The following is a 17658-nucleotide window of genomic DNA, read 5'->3' on the forward strand; positions in this document are numbered from 1 at the left end:
TTTTTGTTTGAAAGCTGTTAAAAAGTACTACACATATGGTGCATATATGGTGCATGGGCGTGCAAGATCCGTGCACTAAAAATTGATCTGTGCACTAGAAATTTAGTTACGTGGCATCCTGGTACTTGGCGGCCATCTTGAAAAGGGCATTCAATGAGTTAACACATCGAGTGCTTTTCCAGACTAAAGGCGGGATTTCAAACCCGGCCCTGGAGTACTTTTCCCGATTTTAGAGTTGGGATATCTGTTTTATATTAAATAACAGTAGCACGGTCATTGGGACCTGCGAGTGAAAGAAAACTCAATCTCCCGTGATCCTTTGGGAGATGACGACGTCATCAGGTAGTGAATATCCCCCGTTGTCTTCAATGCAATTGCTCGGCAGTAAAATGGCTTTATCTCGAAATCTCCACATCGCGTAGAATGGGGGTCTTCAACAGGGGGTCCCCAGAGTTACTACAGGTGGTCCTCCAAATCTTTGAGTGATAGAAACATTTTTTTCTCCTTTTTTATATTAACCACTTGAACCCTAGCGTCCATGTTCTGAGAACTTTAGCCAGAGAACATTAGCCAAGTGAGCCTGTAGATCAGCTATTTTTGGCAAAGAGCTTTGGTGTAGAGGGGAAAAAGAGCAGACTAAGTACAGACTGAAAGGTCAAGTTTATTAAGTATGGACAGTTCAAGTGGTTGATTTAAATATCTGAAAACACAAATTGACATGAATCCAAAATACACTGATGATTATGCTGTCAAACAATGAAACTATGGAATCTATGAACAGGTCCCTGCTTCATCTCGCTCTCAACTAAGGGGACCTTGGCCTGAAAACGTTGAAGACCCCTGGCGTAGATCGTCGAGAAAAGAAACGCCCGTATCGAAGCGACGGACAGTCGTGGTAACACATTTTTTATTTATTTTTGTGAAAGAAAACATGTTGATCGATATTACAACATAGAGAATCTCCACAACATGGATCACAATCGTGGCTTGCGTGGGTCTTCAAAATAAGGTACAATCAATGGAAAAACCCAGGCAGAAGGTATCTAAATAGTTCATTATATATAAAGCATAGACACTGTTGACTTGTAATCCAAGTTATCCAACCATCAGTGACGACATTGGCAGGCGGGTTTCTGAACTGTCCACAGCCTTCCTCTGTAGACTGAGTGGCTGGACGGATGCTGTGCCATCTCATAATGAGCATCAGTCAGGACCTGTTATGTGGACATGGCTGAACAAAAGTGAAATGCTCCTTTAATGCAGTGGTTCTCAACCTGGGGGTCCCCAAATTATTTTGGGGGGTCCCCAGATGATTAACCTAATGTGCAACATTGTTTTCTCACTCAACAGTAAACAAACCAACATAAGGTTTAAGTGTATAGAGGGTATCTGCACATTTCTAAAGTGACAATTTAAGGACTTTTTAATACCTCTAAAATGGCACATTAAACATTGGCCAACTTGTCAAATATTAGAGTTATAAATTGTGAAAATAGCCGATCTACATGCTCACAACGCCTCTGTGAGTATAACCGTGTTGTACAAAATATAACCGTGTTATACAAAATGTAATGCCTCAACTCTTAGTGCTTGTTAGGGAGGGGGGTCCCCAGTTAAAATAAGATTCTTTTGGGGGTCACGGCCTGAAAAGGTTGAGAAGAACCACCAGTTTAATGCAGTGTGAACTGACCTGTAGTAGGGCAGCCACTCTTTTTCTGTTTTGTACTTACTGTCATTTGTATCACTTTTAATACAGCACAAGGGTAAAACATTTTATTTTATTATTTTTATACAAAACATTGTACAAATGCAAGCGTGTTTAGTATAGAATCACATTTGAGGCTCTCTGCATAAGGATCAGAGTGAAAACGTTTCCTTTTTTTACGGATAGGCCCCCATCGCCTACAATTATTTTTAGGCAATAGGCTCTGTCTAGCCACAGCAGCCATATGTCCAATATATAACTTCACAAAACTTGTTGCATCTGTCTTTCTTACTGTGTTTGTAATTAAACGGTCAACCTCATGTTGGTTTTGGTATTAGTATTAGGAAGAAGACCCTAGGTCCCGTCATCCCATGAAAAGAAAAGTCAGTTTTTGGCAACAAACAATGAAATAATATGTAGCATCTGACTGATCTTGACCACATGACCAAATTGTGAGTTTTGGACCAAAATCTGTAGGAATAGTAGCATTGTTTTTTGGAGCGGTGTGCTAGCACAGCTCCCTTTGTGTGGCTTTGTGTGTCCAAATTGTGTTGGTCAGCACGGCGGCATCTGCGCATGCGCGGACTTTTACCACACACACACACACACACACACACACACACACACACACACACACACACACACACACACACACACACACCCGTGATAGCCGCTAGAGTGGAGGCTCACGAAGCATGCAGCCACCGTAGCGAGCCACGGGCAATCAAGAATTGACACATGTCAATATATAAATTGGTGAAAAAAAAGTCAGGGACTATTCTATTCTCTTCCCCCTGCCACGGGAGGTTAATGTTGTCAATCTGTGGGTCAAGACCCGCAGAGAGGTCCCCAAAATTTGTATATTCAATATTCAATTTAATTACTCTGTAATGTGCAGCACATAGTCTCCCCTACCCTAGGGAACACCGGGAGAACATGCAAACTCCACACAGAATGGCCCTTGGCCTTTTGCCAACCCCACCTAGGGTATGGGCACTGATGATGCAGAGGAGAGAACACGCCAACAGCGTCCGCGGCGGGAATCGAACCCAGGACCTTCTAGCTGTGAGGCGACAGGCAATAGCACTACCGACTGCGCCACCGTGCCCCGGCTGCCCCCCCCCCCCTTTTTTTTTGTTTGTTTTTGTCTCATTCCTAAGCCAATAATTTATAAAAAAAATTGCACCTGTGCGAAGTGAGCGGTGCAAAAATATTTAGGGAGTATTATATATTGTGGACATGATCAATCAATAGCTAGCTGTTCTAACAATAAATTAGCCAATTTCAACTCTAGCAGTTTAGTATTCACAATCACCAAGTCAGCATTTATCAGCATCGACAAGTTAGCATTCACAATATACATCATCAATATAAACCAATTCTATTCAATCATATACATGATGTCATGTCTACATCACAATAGATGGTATATAGTACTTTGACTGACATCGTTCCATTAGTTTTTCCAGGAAGTCCGGACTAGATCCTTTGCACATCGCTCCAATTAACTGTAGAGGCGAACGAGGCATCTAGCTCTTTATATCTGTGGTAGTTACTGGGAGAGGAAACCAAAGGGCAAGGTGACCATGGTGGAGCCTTGGAGCAGAGGGGAAGCGTGTGGATACTTATCTTTTCCAAAATAAGTAGAGCTACAGAGAGTCGATCTCCAGAGAGGTGAGAAGAGGCCAGAAGATGAATATTTTAGTTTTTCAAAGTCTGTTCATTTGTATTTTAAAGTTTTACTATGTAACTTTTTTTATAAAACAAATCTTAAAATTGTCCTAACTGTTAAATCGCTAAAGTTTTAGAACACCCACTCCGTTATTTTCAGCTTCTGAAGCCTTCTCTTTATATGTTTTCTATGAGCCGTGAGGGGGGGAGAATTTCGCGCCATGATTACGTAATCTGCATCATCTGTATACGTTGTGTATACGTTGCCCAATCACATCGCCGATCATGCACACATGGTACACTACCGGCCAATGCAGCGCATCTTGAAGTGGGGTCGCCATATTTGTAGTCGCCCGTGTGTCTCTTTACTCAAAAGGTAATTCTCGCCTACCAGGCAGGGAGAAATAGTCCGTTTCTCCGGAATGCCTGAACGCACAGGAACCAGGGACCCCTCTAAAGATAGCTCTCGGCGTTGTGGAGGCAGACGCGGGGGTGTGAAGGTACGAAAAACGGGCGAAAGACGCGAACGCGACCGCGGTTTGCTATATGGCTACTGACCACTAGTTGAGAATCTTACACAGTATAGCTTTAAACTTGTATTAGCTGCCTGTCATTTATAACCTGTGAAATTATCCACAGTATGTCTAAAAGTGTGGTTATTTTATCGCTTATCAGTGATATTCATCTAATACAATTTTGAAATTCAAATTCAATGGCCTAAAGGGTGAACCAATCGGGTGCCTCCGTGTCTATGACATCGTTTTTTATGACGTATTTTCTCCGGCCTAAGCGTGTTCTAAATCAGGGTGAACCAATCGGTGCCTCTGTGACTATGACATCATGGACAAAGCAACAGACTCGAAGTGTTTCATTGGTCTAGCTAACTCATGTCATCATCATTAGTGACATCATATTCTTTTTCAAAAGCTGTTTATTTGTATTTTAAACTTGTATTAGTTGCCTATCATTCATAACCTGTGAAATTATCCACAGTCTGTCTAAAAGTGTGGTTGTTTTCTCCGCTTATGGGTGATATTAATTTAATACAATTTTGAAATTCAAATTCATTGGTCTGTTCAGTTTGGTCAATTCATAATCAAGTAAGCATTTGATTGGACACCATGTTTATTTTCTCCGACCTAAAGGGTGAACCAATCGGGTGCCTCTGTGCCTATGACATAATTTTTTATGACGTATTTTCTGCGGCCTAATCGCGTTCTAAATTAGGGTGAACCAATCGGGTGCCTCTGTGCCTATGACATCATGGACAAATCAACAGAATCGAAGTGTTTCATTGGTCTAGCTAACTCATGTCATCATCATTAGTGACATCATAATTTTGGTAAAAAAGCGGTCTATAGGAGTGGTTTGCACCGCTCAAAAATGTACCCCATTGATTCTGAATGGATTTGGGTCTCCATCCAGAATCAATGGGCCTACAAAGAGTCTCCTCAAATTATTGGCTTATTATTGTGACCGTCAGGTCGCAGTTACTATCAAAACCTCCACCGGCTGTCTGTCAGTCTGTCTGTCACGTCACACTTTTGCCCTACTCATATCTCTGCCATCATTGCCCTTATCCATGTGAAAATTTCCACACACACTCCTTGCCTTCCAAACCACAACCTTCAGGACCCCCGGACCTCCACGGACCACCAGGGACCCCCTGCCACCGCCGCCAAATAGTGCAAAAATGACCAAATCAACACCCCAACTGGGCTGCTCACGGGGAATTCCCGGGGACCACCGACTCCTGCTGCTCCAACAGTCCTTCACCTTCATTGGTTTACCTTTGCCCCGCCCCCTCTCCTCATTGGCCAAAACTTTATTTGACTTTACTCATCAACCGTTTGTCATACAAACTTGTGGGTGGTGTCAATTGACTTATTTAAGAGTACTTCACCTTAATTGGTTTAACTTAGTACCGCCCCCTCCTCTGATTGGCCCAAACTTTATTTGGCATTACTCATCAACCGTTTGTCGTACACACTTGTGGGTGGTGTCAATTAACTTCATTAAGAGTCCTTCACCTTAATTGGTTTAACTTTGCCCTGCCCCCTCCTCTGATTGGACGAAACTTTATTTGGCTTTACTCATCAACCATTTGTTGTACACACTTGCGGGTGGTGTCAATTAACTTCATTAAGAGTCCTTCACCTTAATTGGTTTAACTTAGCCCCACCCCCGCCTCTGATTGGCCCAAACTTTATTTGGCTTTACTCATCAACTGTTTGTCGTACAAACTTGTGGGTGGAACCAATGCCACACAGGCCTCGTTGTGTATACTGTGACCTGACGGTCGCTTATCTTCCGATTAGGGAGTCTTCCTGGTAGGAATTTGACAAAGACGAAAAAAATATTATTGAACCCTATTGAAGTCTTCATGGGGTGAGTAATTGATAGGAAAACAATGTCATTTTGGGGGTGAACTACTCCTTTAATAACAACATGGAGAAAACTCAACTAAAGTGAAAGTATACTCAAAATTGCACTGAATTACTATACGTGAGTACATGTACCTACTAGTTACTTTTTCTTTCACAAGTGACTAAGCACGCGCACGCACGCACGCACGCACGCACACACACACACACACACACACACACACACACACACAACCACAGCTCTCTTGCTTCCTGGTTTCACTTTAAAAGGCCACAGTCAGTCAGCACTAGCCAATACAGGACGCGTCTGTTTGTGTGCGTGTGCATGTGCGGTGTGCATTTATCTCCCCATCAGCGCCATTGCTAGCTGAATTATCATTATTATTATGAAGAAGACCACGTCGCTCTATGAAGCACATCACATCGAGGATATCTGTTCGTGGGAATCGCGTGACAGTGACAGACACATGACGACAGCGACGATGATGATGTTCGCTTCTTGAAACAGCACCTGAGACACACACACACACACACACACACCGCAAAATAACAGAAGCCAGCCACACACACACATACACAGCGCCCCATTTACAGCTTCTGCTCGCTGTGGGATTAAAACAAAAAACAATTTTATTCGTAACGATTCTTCATGGTTTTCTGCGAGGATACCGCCGACAACATTATAGACATTAGGACATTGCCGTCGCCGTGTCGCTGCCGCCGCTGCTGCTGCCTGGGAGAGGGGCTTGTTTGGGGGAGGCGGAGGCAGCAGTGGAGGCTCAGCGGCCAGGCTACCTGATGGGGATGTGTTCTCGACAAGAGAGGATACAGAAAGACGTGGACACCGTAGTTCAGAGGTGCAAGGCGGAGAAGGACTGCTGCCTTTTCTCCGGTGAGCTGCCACGGCTTTGTTTTAAAGCAGCCTGTTATGATGTATATGTGTGTGTGTGTGTTATCGATTCATAATATCCGTCTTTCAACCGCTTATCTGGAATCGGGTCGCCGGGGGGTAATAACGGTTCCAACATGCACCGTTATGTTATAGCCTCGGATCCTGTTGTGGAGCCTGATGGATGTCATAATAGCCTACTTACTGTGCAATCTATCTATGACAGGCTTTGATCCGAGGCTGTAATAGTGTACCATTGGTGCTTTATGTCAAAAGGGACCGGCCAGAGGAACATGTATTTGGCCAGCCCAAGATGACACCCATCTGGAAATAATAGTGCCAGCTGGATTCCCCTCCCACAAGATGTTGTGTTGTTAACATGATATAGGCATATATATATAATATTGTGTGTTTTAAATAGCCGATAAGTGTCTATTGGTGCTATTTTATTAAAGGGCGACTTCGCCTCTTTTCAACCCATCCTCATATAATTGGTCCTCACTAAAATGTTCACGTAAAATAACACCATGTTTTCCTACTCAGTCTGTCTCTCTTAGGAGGTCTGTGGGCAGTTCAGAAACCCGCCTACCAGTGACATCATTGTTGGGCAGATTAAAAACAAAACAAAACACAAAACAACAAGATAACGATGGCTTTCGTTTTAGCATTGCAACTTTTCAGGAATAGAAAGCCTGCCGTTTCTATTATTAGCATGGATTCCCCATCGATGATGTCACTGGTAGGCGGGTTTCTGAACTGTCGACAGCCCTCTCCTATGAGACACAGACCAGATCCACAGACCCTATTTTGAGAGGGTAAAATATCAAAATTTTACATTTGACTAAGGGTTAGAGTTAGAGTTCGCCTTTTTAGGGTTATGTTTAGGGATAGTTTTACTGAGGTTTGGGTTAGGTTTAGGCATAGTAGCATTCACCAATGAACCTGTTAACAATCACCACCGTCGGCGGGTTGGCATTTCACCAGGTTAGCATTCACCAGCGTCCAGCATCGAACCAATGCAACGCCGAACTAATGTTACGTCGCAATATTGACACCCTCCCCTTTGAGATCCACTGATGTAGACATACAGTACATCCTCCTACACCCATGGTAACTTATCACCACCCACCCGCCCTATATAACAGCTGGATGGATGGATGGATGCAGGGGTTTCGCACCAACTTCTGGACCCTGGGTCCAAGGATTCACTGCGGGCCCCCCATGAATGTTCATCATAGTGGGGAGGAGGGGGTTTAAACCATTTAGACTGGGAACACATCATTACACATTATTTTGTGCGTTAACTCTTAAAAAAATAGCAGATATACAAGCTCACTATTTTTGAAAAATCGTGAAAGTCTTTGAATATCATATCATTTCAAATCCTTCTAAGGTTTTTTGAAAAACATATGTTTCTATGTCAGTGGTGCTCAAACTTTTCATGTGAAGGACCCCCAAAATGACATGTATTTGGCCACGGACCCCCATCTCACAATATTTAGTTCCAGGGATGTTAGTTACAAATGTTCACTTAAAAGATTTGCACACATTTTCACGTCTTTTCAAAAATAGCAGATCTACAAGACAAAGTAGTGTATATCTGCTATTTTTCAATAGCTAAAGTATAAAATAATGAAGGCCCCTCCACCTTGGGCCCTAGTAACCCAGTCCCACTTTTCCCCCCCTTGTGACGCCCCTGGATGGATGGACTTAAAATAGACTGTGTGACATTATGCTCATCATCGGACTGGTTGGCCAATATCCTGACAGCCAGTGATGTAAAAAAGTACTCACATATTTTAATTAAGTAAGAGTATCACTGCTGCAATGTAGTAATACCCTGTTAGGCTGAAGCCACACCTAAGTATCTATGAGGATGGATTTCCCATTGCGCCAATGCATTTCAATGAGAATGGAGCGTTTCCATGCCAGTAGAGGATTTCTGCAAAAAGACACTCCAATCTCATTGAAATGCATTGGTAAAAGTCTGGAAAAAGTCTGGAAATCAACATGTACTTGAGTAAAAGTACAAAAGTATTGGTATCACAATTTAAAGTATCAAAAGTAATAGTAGCCTACTCATTAGGCTGAATGTCCTATTTCAAATTTTCAAAATGTATATGTTACCGGATGTTTGGGTAACTCAGGACGTTCTATGTAAGAGCGCTTGTTTTGTCGTTCACCACACACCAATCACCACCAGGTGGCGACGACAGCCATTCACTAGTGAAGGCGCTGACGTCACTCGTTTGCGACTCTATTTGCGACTTTATTTACTAGCCTAGCCTAGCCTAGCCTAGCCTAGCCTAGCTTAGCCATTAGCTCCATTGTAGTCACTTGGACAGGGCGTTTATCGTGGGCTTGCCCAGGCCTTACGGCCTGGGCATAAATATAACGATTGCATTCACCACGGCTTCGTAACTCGCGCGGCGCTCCGCCGGCCGCGCGGCCCTGGCCCGCTCTTCGCGGCCACTCGCACCTGCGGTGCTCGGGGGCGAAGAGCAGGACCAAGGTCCGCTGGCCTGCGCGCCGCTTGCAATGTCGTGGACAATCGAGCGGCTCCGTTCCGCCCCGTGCTGCACGACGAGTGCTCCGTTTCTCGACCGTCCTGTTTCTCTAACAAACCGTGACATATACACATCTTTAGATCTACAAGCTCTCAATGCGTTGCATCGTGACACATTGTGAGCTTCTAGATCACCTATTTTCAAATGGTCGAAATGTATATAAGTGGTTCATGGATGTTTTGTGATAATAATAATAAAAAAAGTAACTAGTAACTAAAGTTTTCAAATAAATGTAGTGGAGTAAAACTACAATATTTGGATCCGAAATGTAGTGGAGTTGAAAAAAGTATTGGGAATTGGAAATACAAATACCTAAAAATTGTACTTAAAATACATTACTTTGAAACATTGATAAAAGGCCCCATTTAATATGCAGCCAGATTCTAGTATCCTCCTCATGACCATAACCACTCTGCGAAAATGGTAGATCTACAAGTTGCGATGCTGCGCTCTGTGAGCTTGTAGATATCCAGCCCCGGAGTGGTGTCCGGGGACCCCCCAGGGGTCCTTGAGGAAGGAGCAGGGGCGTCACAAGGGGGGGGAAAGTGGGACTTGAGTTACTAGGGCCCAAGGTGGAGGGGCCTTAATTATTTTATGCTTTAACTATTGAAAAATAGCAGATCTACAAGCTTGCAGTGCGGCACCGAGTGCATTTGTTACATTTGTTACTCAAATTCTGCTTCTGGGGGGTCCCTGGAACTAAATATTTTGAGATGGGGGTCCGTGGCCAAATACATATCATTTTGGGGGTCCTTCACGGTTACACGTCTCCATTCCGACATGTCTCCTTTCCGACATCTAACCCTATCCCTAACCCTAACCTCTATGGAAGTGTTGCCACACCGACAATAAGAAGTCACTGTCGGAATGGAGAGCACCCCCTGTCCTTCACATGAAAAGGTTTGAGCACCACTGACATAGAAACATTTTTCAAAATATTTGAAATATTCAAAGACTTGCACAAATGTTAACGATTTTTCAAAAATAGCAGATCTACAAGCTTGCAGCGCGGCACTCGGTGCCGCGCTGTGAGCTTGTATATCTGCTATTTTTCAATATTTAAAGCACAAAATAATGCGTAATAATGCATTCGTTCCCAGTCTAAATGGGTTAAACCCCCTCCCGCTATGAAGAACATTCATGGGGGGCCCGCAGTGAATCCTTGTACCCAGGGCCCAGAATTTGGTGCGACACCCATGGGAGGGAGTTCCAGGGGATTCCCCAGCAAATAAGTTTAACCACGTTCAACCTATCTCCAAGCTCATAATGCGTTGCGGTGTTTTGAGAACAAATAGCCCACATGACATTATTGACATAATATTTTCATTCCCATCCTCTTTTACAGTACACTTTAAGACAGAATAAAAGCCATAATAAGAAATAATGTGTTGGTAATTAGAGCTAATATATTGTATTAGACAGAAACAAAGACAGAATAGTAGAAAGAGCGAATACATTCTCTGGCACCGTCACCTGCCGCGGAACTGCAGCGGCAGACACTGCCGCACGACCGCTAGTTCGACCAGCAGTCGCACTGCATCGCCGGCGATAGGACCAGCAGTCCCGCCAGTAGGACCGGCGGCCGCCGCACGGACCGGCAGGTCCCGTAGCGGTAAACTGCCCGTTCGTGCGGTGGTGGCTGAGACAGAATAGCAGAAAGCGAATACATTATCTGGCACCGGCATCACTGGTAACTGCCGCGGCAGCCACCGCCGCACGGACGGGCAGTTTACCGCTACGGGACCTGCCGGTCCGTGCGGCGGCCGTGACGGTGCCAGAGAATGTATTCGCTCTTTCTACTATTCTGTCTTTGTTTCTGTCTAATAAAATATATTAGCTCTAATTACCAACACATTATTTCTTATTATGGCTTTATTCTGTCTTATTATGTCTTATTATGTCTTAAAGTGTACTGTAAAAGAGGATGGGACCATATTTTCAGCACTTAGTTTTTGTTTTTGTTTCGTTTATTAGCACATTGTTATAGAAAATTGAACAATACATATCATGGAAACAAAATACAGTGCGAGGAAAGGAAGAAGAAGCCTGCAGGATTATTTTGGAATCCTTTCCTTATTGGAAGAGGTCATTAAATAACAGGTTTAAAAAGTTCAATAAGAACAATACAGTAAAATACAACAAGGGGAGCAGCTTTGCAATAAGGAAATAAAAACACAGAAACTGCACAAAAGGAAATAGACAAAAAAACAACAAGAGAAAGAGAAGAGGAAAAAAAAAACATTAGGAAAGAAAACGCATCAGTAATCATCATGTGTACTACAGTAAGGAAGAAATACGATATTGCTTTAGATGTTTCTTAAATATTGGCAAGGATAGTGATCATAAGTGATGACTTAAGTGATGCATCTAAACCAGGGGTCTTCAACGTTTTCAGGCCAAGGACCCCTTAGCTGAGATGGAGATGAAGCAGGGACCCCCTCTACATATTGTATAAATGTGAGATGGAGATTTTCATCGATTTCATATAGAATCATAGACTTGTTTGACAGAACTGTCATCAGTCTATGTTGGATTCTGAATGTGTATTTTCAGACATTTAATCACTTAAATCGTCTATTTTGTAAACTTGACCTTTCACTCTGTACTTGGTCTTTTCTTTTTTTTTATCTCTACACCAAACCTGAAAATAGGCGATCTACACCTCGCGCTGCGAGGTGTTGAGAGCTTGTAGATCTGCTATTTCTGGCTAAAGTTCTCCTTGGAATAGGGATGCGAGGGTTCAAGTTGTTAATCTAAAATAATTATCTAAAATAATTATCCTATCACACTTGGCGAATTTGGCGGACCCCCTGTAGTAACGCTGAGGCCCCCTAGGGGTCCCGGACCCCCTGTTGAAGACCCCTGATCTAGACAGTTCCACAAATGAGGGCCTCTAAATGTGATAAATGACTGATGTTTTGAAGTACGACAAAAGGGTAAATCCAAATCATCTCTTTGTCGTGTGGGGTAGGAGTGAATGTCAGAAATGACACGGAAAATAAATATGAAAAGATGACTACATATGATTGATGTAGTCATGGAAACTAGTCTTGTTGGAGACTTCCTGTGTCCCTGGCCCCATGTTGTACCGTGGATACAAACTGTATTTCACCTCCAGGGGTCATCAGCATGTTCAGTACCAGCGCTATAGGGAGAGAGAGTTCTGACACTTACGTCGACTCCCATCGTAAGCGTGGAAAGCGGACGTGACCGATTGTAACCAACGCATTTTCATTCGCTGGTAAGTAGTCTAAATCACGTCTTTTTCCCCCTTTTAACTCATTCACGGGCCTCTCCAAGTTAGGCAATATTATTTCACGTAAATGTTTCTCGTGAATGAGTTAAAAGGGGGAAAAAGACGTGATTTAGTCTACTTACCAGCGAGTGAAAACACCTCGGTTACAATGGAGGTGGACAGGGCTGAAGAGTAGCAGAGGCTTGTTAAGAATAAAACCAGGCTCCAGCGACGCCACTTCAAGTCAGAGATCAAAGCGTGACGCTACTCTCCTCTTGAAATACTGTTTACGGGGGGCACGGTGGCGCAGTCAGTAGTGCTGTCGCCTCACAGCTAGAAGGTCCTGGGTTCGATTCCCGCCGGGGGACACTGTGGGTGCTGGGGGCGTGTTCCCTCCTCCGCGTCATCAGTGCCCACACCCTAGGTGGGGTTGGCAAAAGGGCCTTTCTGTGTGGAGTTTGCATGTTCTCCCCGTGTCTCCTAGGGTAGATACCCTCACAAAAACATGCAGTAATCCTGGTCTCTATAAAGCCTCCCCCTGGCCAGCCGGGGCGCCTGATGGAGGGGAATGGAACTGGTTGGAATAACGTGTTCCTTCCACGCGCTACGTCCAGCCGGGGAAGCTCCCCCTGTCAGGTGATAAGAAGTGGCCTGCTCACTCCTCATGCATTGAAGGAAGCATGAGCTCAGTTCGGGGCCCTCCCCAGGTTGGCAGAGGGAGAGTAGAGCCCAGGATCACAGCTTAGGCAATTGGCACCGGGTGAAAAAAATGGGTTACAAAAATCGTGGGATAAAAAAAAAAAAAAAAAAAAAAAGAAATACCGTTTACGGACACATAGTGTCCGTGGCAAGACTTTGTTTTGTCCGTGGCAAATATTAGTTTTTTTTTCCTTTTTACACACCATTATAATATTCATATTTTCATCATAGACCCAATTACTAAGTACTAACCAATTAAGTCTCCAGGTTTTCTTCAGAATATGTATGACACTTATTTACTACGACACTATGGCATGTTAGGAGTCTACTACTATTGGTTCTCAAAGGTTTGATGACCCGTGGGTGTGGGAGACCACAGTCTATGGTAAACCACTTAAAATACCACGTTGGAAGCATTGGATATCAATTGACGCATTTTAGCGTCCAATGTGTTAAATTATCAATTGACACATTTTAGCGTCCAAATTTAAATTATTGGCTTAGGAATGCGACAAAAACAAAGACATCTGCATGAATTCAATGCTTTGTGGGGTGCGTAATTGCTAGGAAATGTGTCATTTCTTGGGTGTACTTTTGAAGTCATACGACCCAGCCTCTAACTGTTGTACTGTTGTGTTCCAGATTTCAGATACGCCGACTCCACCTTCACATTTACATACTGCAAGGGACCCAAAAGGTAAAACATTATTAAGGATGATCATAAACCTTTATAACAATGTTGTGAGTGATTTATTTTAGGAGATGATGATGATCAATGAAAAGCTGATCAATGGGTTATCTCTCATGATTGGATGCAATTGGTGACCGACCTGAAAATGTATTTTCTGTTTAGTACTAAAGACCTAGATGGGGAGACCCCTGTTACTGAGCGATCACTATTAGGAATGGGACAATATGAACATTTCATGTCACGATTATTGTGACCCACAATTTACGATATTATAGCGATAATCAATGTATCCCCAACATCCATTATTCTGGGGCGGAACATTTGCCCCCAAAAATAGCCGATCTACAAGCTCACAACGCAATGTCATGTGTTGTAAGCTTGTAGATCGGCTATTTTTTGGCAAAGACATTTGGTAGAGAGTGAATCAGGTACGTCATTTCCAGATCCGTTTTATGAATGGTATCAGATATGCAGCTCGGCAAATGAATGCAAGGTGAATCGATCCCAGTGCATGACGGAGGATAATTTCACGATAAATTTGAATCTCCACCATACGATTATTGTGAGTGTTTTTTTTTATCACGATAATAACGATTATCCATCCCATCCCTAATCACTATAGCAATGATTACAGTATAGATCTTTAACTCTTTATTTTTTATTTTTTAAAACCAATCACTCACAGCCCCTAAGCTGACTCATTTCGCTGTGCCTTTTTCAATTAGATGATGAATCGGCATCTAAAGTTCATTCAACTGGTATGACATTGTCCTGTATCATCAGAATATGAAAATATGCTCTGCGATATACATTTAGTATGGTGTTAATACTGTTTTGCCAATATTGCTCACAGTGATAACTCAAATATTAACCCATTTAGGCCTGACATTTGTGAATGCTTTAACTATTAAAAAATAGCAGATATACAAGCTCACAGCGCGGCACCGAGTGCCGCGCTGCGAGCTTGTAGATCTGCTATTTTTGAAAAAGTCGTGAAAATGTGTGCAAATCTTTGAATATTATGTATTTTCAAAGAGAACGTTTGGAACTCAAATTTTGCTTCTGGGTGGTCCCTGGAACTAAATATTTTGAGATGGGGGTCCGTGGCCAAATACATATCATTTTGGGGGTCCTTCACATGAAAAGGTTTGAGAACCACTGACATAGTAGTCTCTCGAGAACAGACTAACTGAGCTCCAGTGAAGTGAAAAGGACCTTTTCTTTGACGATGGCTGGCTAGATTGCTGACATAGAAACATTGGGTTTTTCAAAAAATCTTAGAAGGATTCAAAAGACACTTATAGAATCGGGTCAAAATTCAAATTTTCACGATTTTTCAAAAATAGCAGATCTACAAGCTCGCAGCGCGGCACTCGGTGCCGCGCTGTGAGCTTGTATATCTGCTATTTTTCAATAGTTAAAGCATAAAATAATGAAACACAAATTGTGTACCCGTTCTGAATGGGTTAAACTGTCTGGGGTGCTCGCAAAAGCCTGAGTTAACCGTTACAATGTCCCCATACGTGTTTCCAAGTAAAATACACCTTTAAGCTATTATAGCCGACCCACAAGCTCACAACGCGACCACGTTGTGAGCTTGCAGACCGGGGACTGCCCCATAAGTCCTACATCTCATTGGTCCTACATTTCATTAGTCCTACTTTGGTTAGGGTTAGGTTTTAGGGTTAGGTTTAGGCATAGTTTTGCTGAGGTTAGGGTTAGGGTTAGGTTTAGGCATAGTTTTGCTGAGGTTAGGGCTTGGGTTAGGTTTAGGCATAGTTTTGCTGAGGTTAGGGTTTGGGTTAGGTTTAGGCATAGTTTTACTGAGTTTAGGTTTAGGCATAATAATTTTACCAGGTTAACATTCACCAGATTCGGACTAAAGGGATGTAGGAACAATGAGATGTCGGACCAAAGCCATGGCACCTGCAGACCTTGGAATCTTCGGACACTTTTCTTGCACATTTGCGTCTCATAAGCCCCCAAAGCAGGGACAGCAGGTGTAGAGTGTATAATATCCACGGTGATGAGGAGAAGCAGCATAGCTAGCATGTGTAAGTAGAACAACAAGAGCTTCAGCAACTCCTAGTTTGTCACCAGGACCCCTGAGACCCTGTGTATTAATAGAAGCACAAAGAACTGTACCAGAGCCAGGGACAGTCTGCCCAGAAAACACCTGACGTGACTGTGTGTTCTGTAGATCTTCTGACTTTTGATATTCAGCCTTTTGCTTTATGAAATAACGGGGGCTGGGACTCGATTAAAACAAGAATAATAATCGAATTAATTAGAGGCGCTGTGGTTAATTAATCGAAGCTAATCGCATGTGTAATCGCATATACATTTGACCTGAGGATACATTTTATTTCAATTAAGGTCGCGTTGCGAGGCGTTGTGAGCATGTAGATCTGCTATTTTCACAATTTCTGCCTCTATAATATTTGACAATTTGACCAATGTTTAATTTGTCATTTTAGAGCTATTAAAAAGTCCTTAAAATGTCACTTTAGAAATGTGCAGATTACACTTAAACTTTACGTTTGTTGCGTGAGAAAACGTTAAGATAATCATCTGGGGACCCCCAGCCAACACAACAGTACACATTGATAGTGGTGTCAAATAAGCCTGTGAAAAAGTTCTGCAATAACAATTTTATACAATATGTAGTAGGGTCCCTGCTAGGGCATTCACCAAATATTCGAATAACAAAGTCACTATTCGACGTTGTTCACCGAAGTCGAATATTAGCTTTTATTTTATAAAGCTTGGCTAGATAGGAAGTCATAAGAATGAGTTGTCAATGCCCCTGGTGGATGAATTTGTTAATGCTCTATACCAGGGCTTCTCAAACCTTTTTAGTGAGGTCGACCTATATGAAGAGATAAGGATTTCTTTAGTAGACTGGAAAAAAAAAATAGTCATTAGCAGAGCAGGAATTTCATGGAGGCTATGAAGGCCATGGCTGCCGTTGCCCCTCAGTTTGGCCTTGTGCCCCTCAAACCAATGGCATGACCTGTGGCCACAGTGGCCTTAATGCGCCAGCTGACTGTACCACTTTCTCCTCTGTCTCTCTATTGTCAATAGGTAGACAGTAGACACGGTGTCTCTCATGTAGACACCACTATGTTTTATTTGATGGCCTGCAGGGCTGAGCATGGATCAAATTGTAAATACCATCATTTATCTATTTCACTGCAGATTAGGTTATCATCTAGCCTGACACTCAGCCTGAATTGACATTTCGTTTCACTCCATTATTCAGTCTGAAGTCGCTTCCCTCTGCAGCAGTTTCTGGGATGGGCGTTGCCAAAGAGGCAGTCTTCTGTGATTGGTTCACCGACTGACCAACACAACAGTAGCAAAGCAGATGACGTAGTGTTGTTATGTGTGGCTGGCTAGTGGCTAGCCTGTTGCTTGCTAGTGCTACTTGCTAACCAAAGAAACAGCAGGAATAGGAGCACAACAAATTAGTAATCAAACACAACATAACATGTCTGCTACTGATGTTTCATAGCGAGATCGATACAATCGCATTTTACCGCATTTTACCACAACGCGATGTGTGCGGTCCCGTCCAGCGGCGGCGAATTGTACATGAGTTCTGGAAAACCCCACCCACGCTGATCACAAGACGCTGATTCACAACGCTGATTCGCCGTACGGATTTCCAAACGAGGAAAACCTCTCCAGTGAGAGCAACACCAGACTCCCTGAATCGCCAAAACAACATTTTAAAGGGGTGTGGCTAGCGATTCAGGGTCTGAACCAGGCTAGTTATCATCCTTAACCCTCAACAGAGTCTTTCAATGGACTAAAA

The 17658-nt window shown here is 43.1% G+C and overlaps 1 protein-coding gene across 1 annotated transcript in view; it reads left to right on the top strand.

Annotated features, from left to right (window-relative positions):
• Window positions 1-6555: 6555 nt before the first annotated feature.
• Window positions 6556-17658, top strand: part of parp8 (poly (ADP-ribose) polymerase family, member 8) — a gene marked incomplete at its 3' end in the record, with an annotated part of 110574 nt that continues 99471 nt past the window's right edge. Inside the window, exons 1-2 of the mRNA XM_080738456.1 lie at window positions 6556-6652; window positions 13793-13847. Of these exons, the coding sequence (XP_080594582.1) occupies window positions 6559-6652; window positions 13793-13847 (149 nt within the window). The 5' untranslated portion in view covers window positions 6556-6558. The remainder of the gene's footprint in view (window positions 6653-13792; window positions 13848-17658) is intronic.

Source organism: Nannobrachium achirus (assembly GCF_963921795.1).
Source record: "Nannobrachium achirus genome assembly, chromosome: 12".
NCBI lineage: Eukaryota > Metazoa > Chordata > Actinopteri > Myctophiformes > Myctophidae > Nannobrachium > Nannobrachium achirus.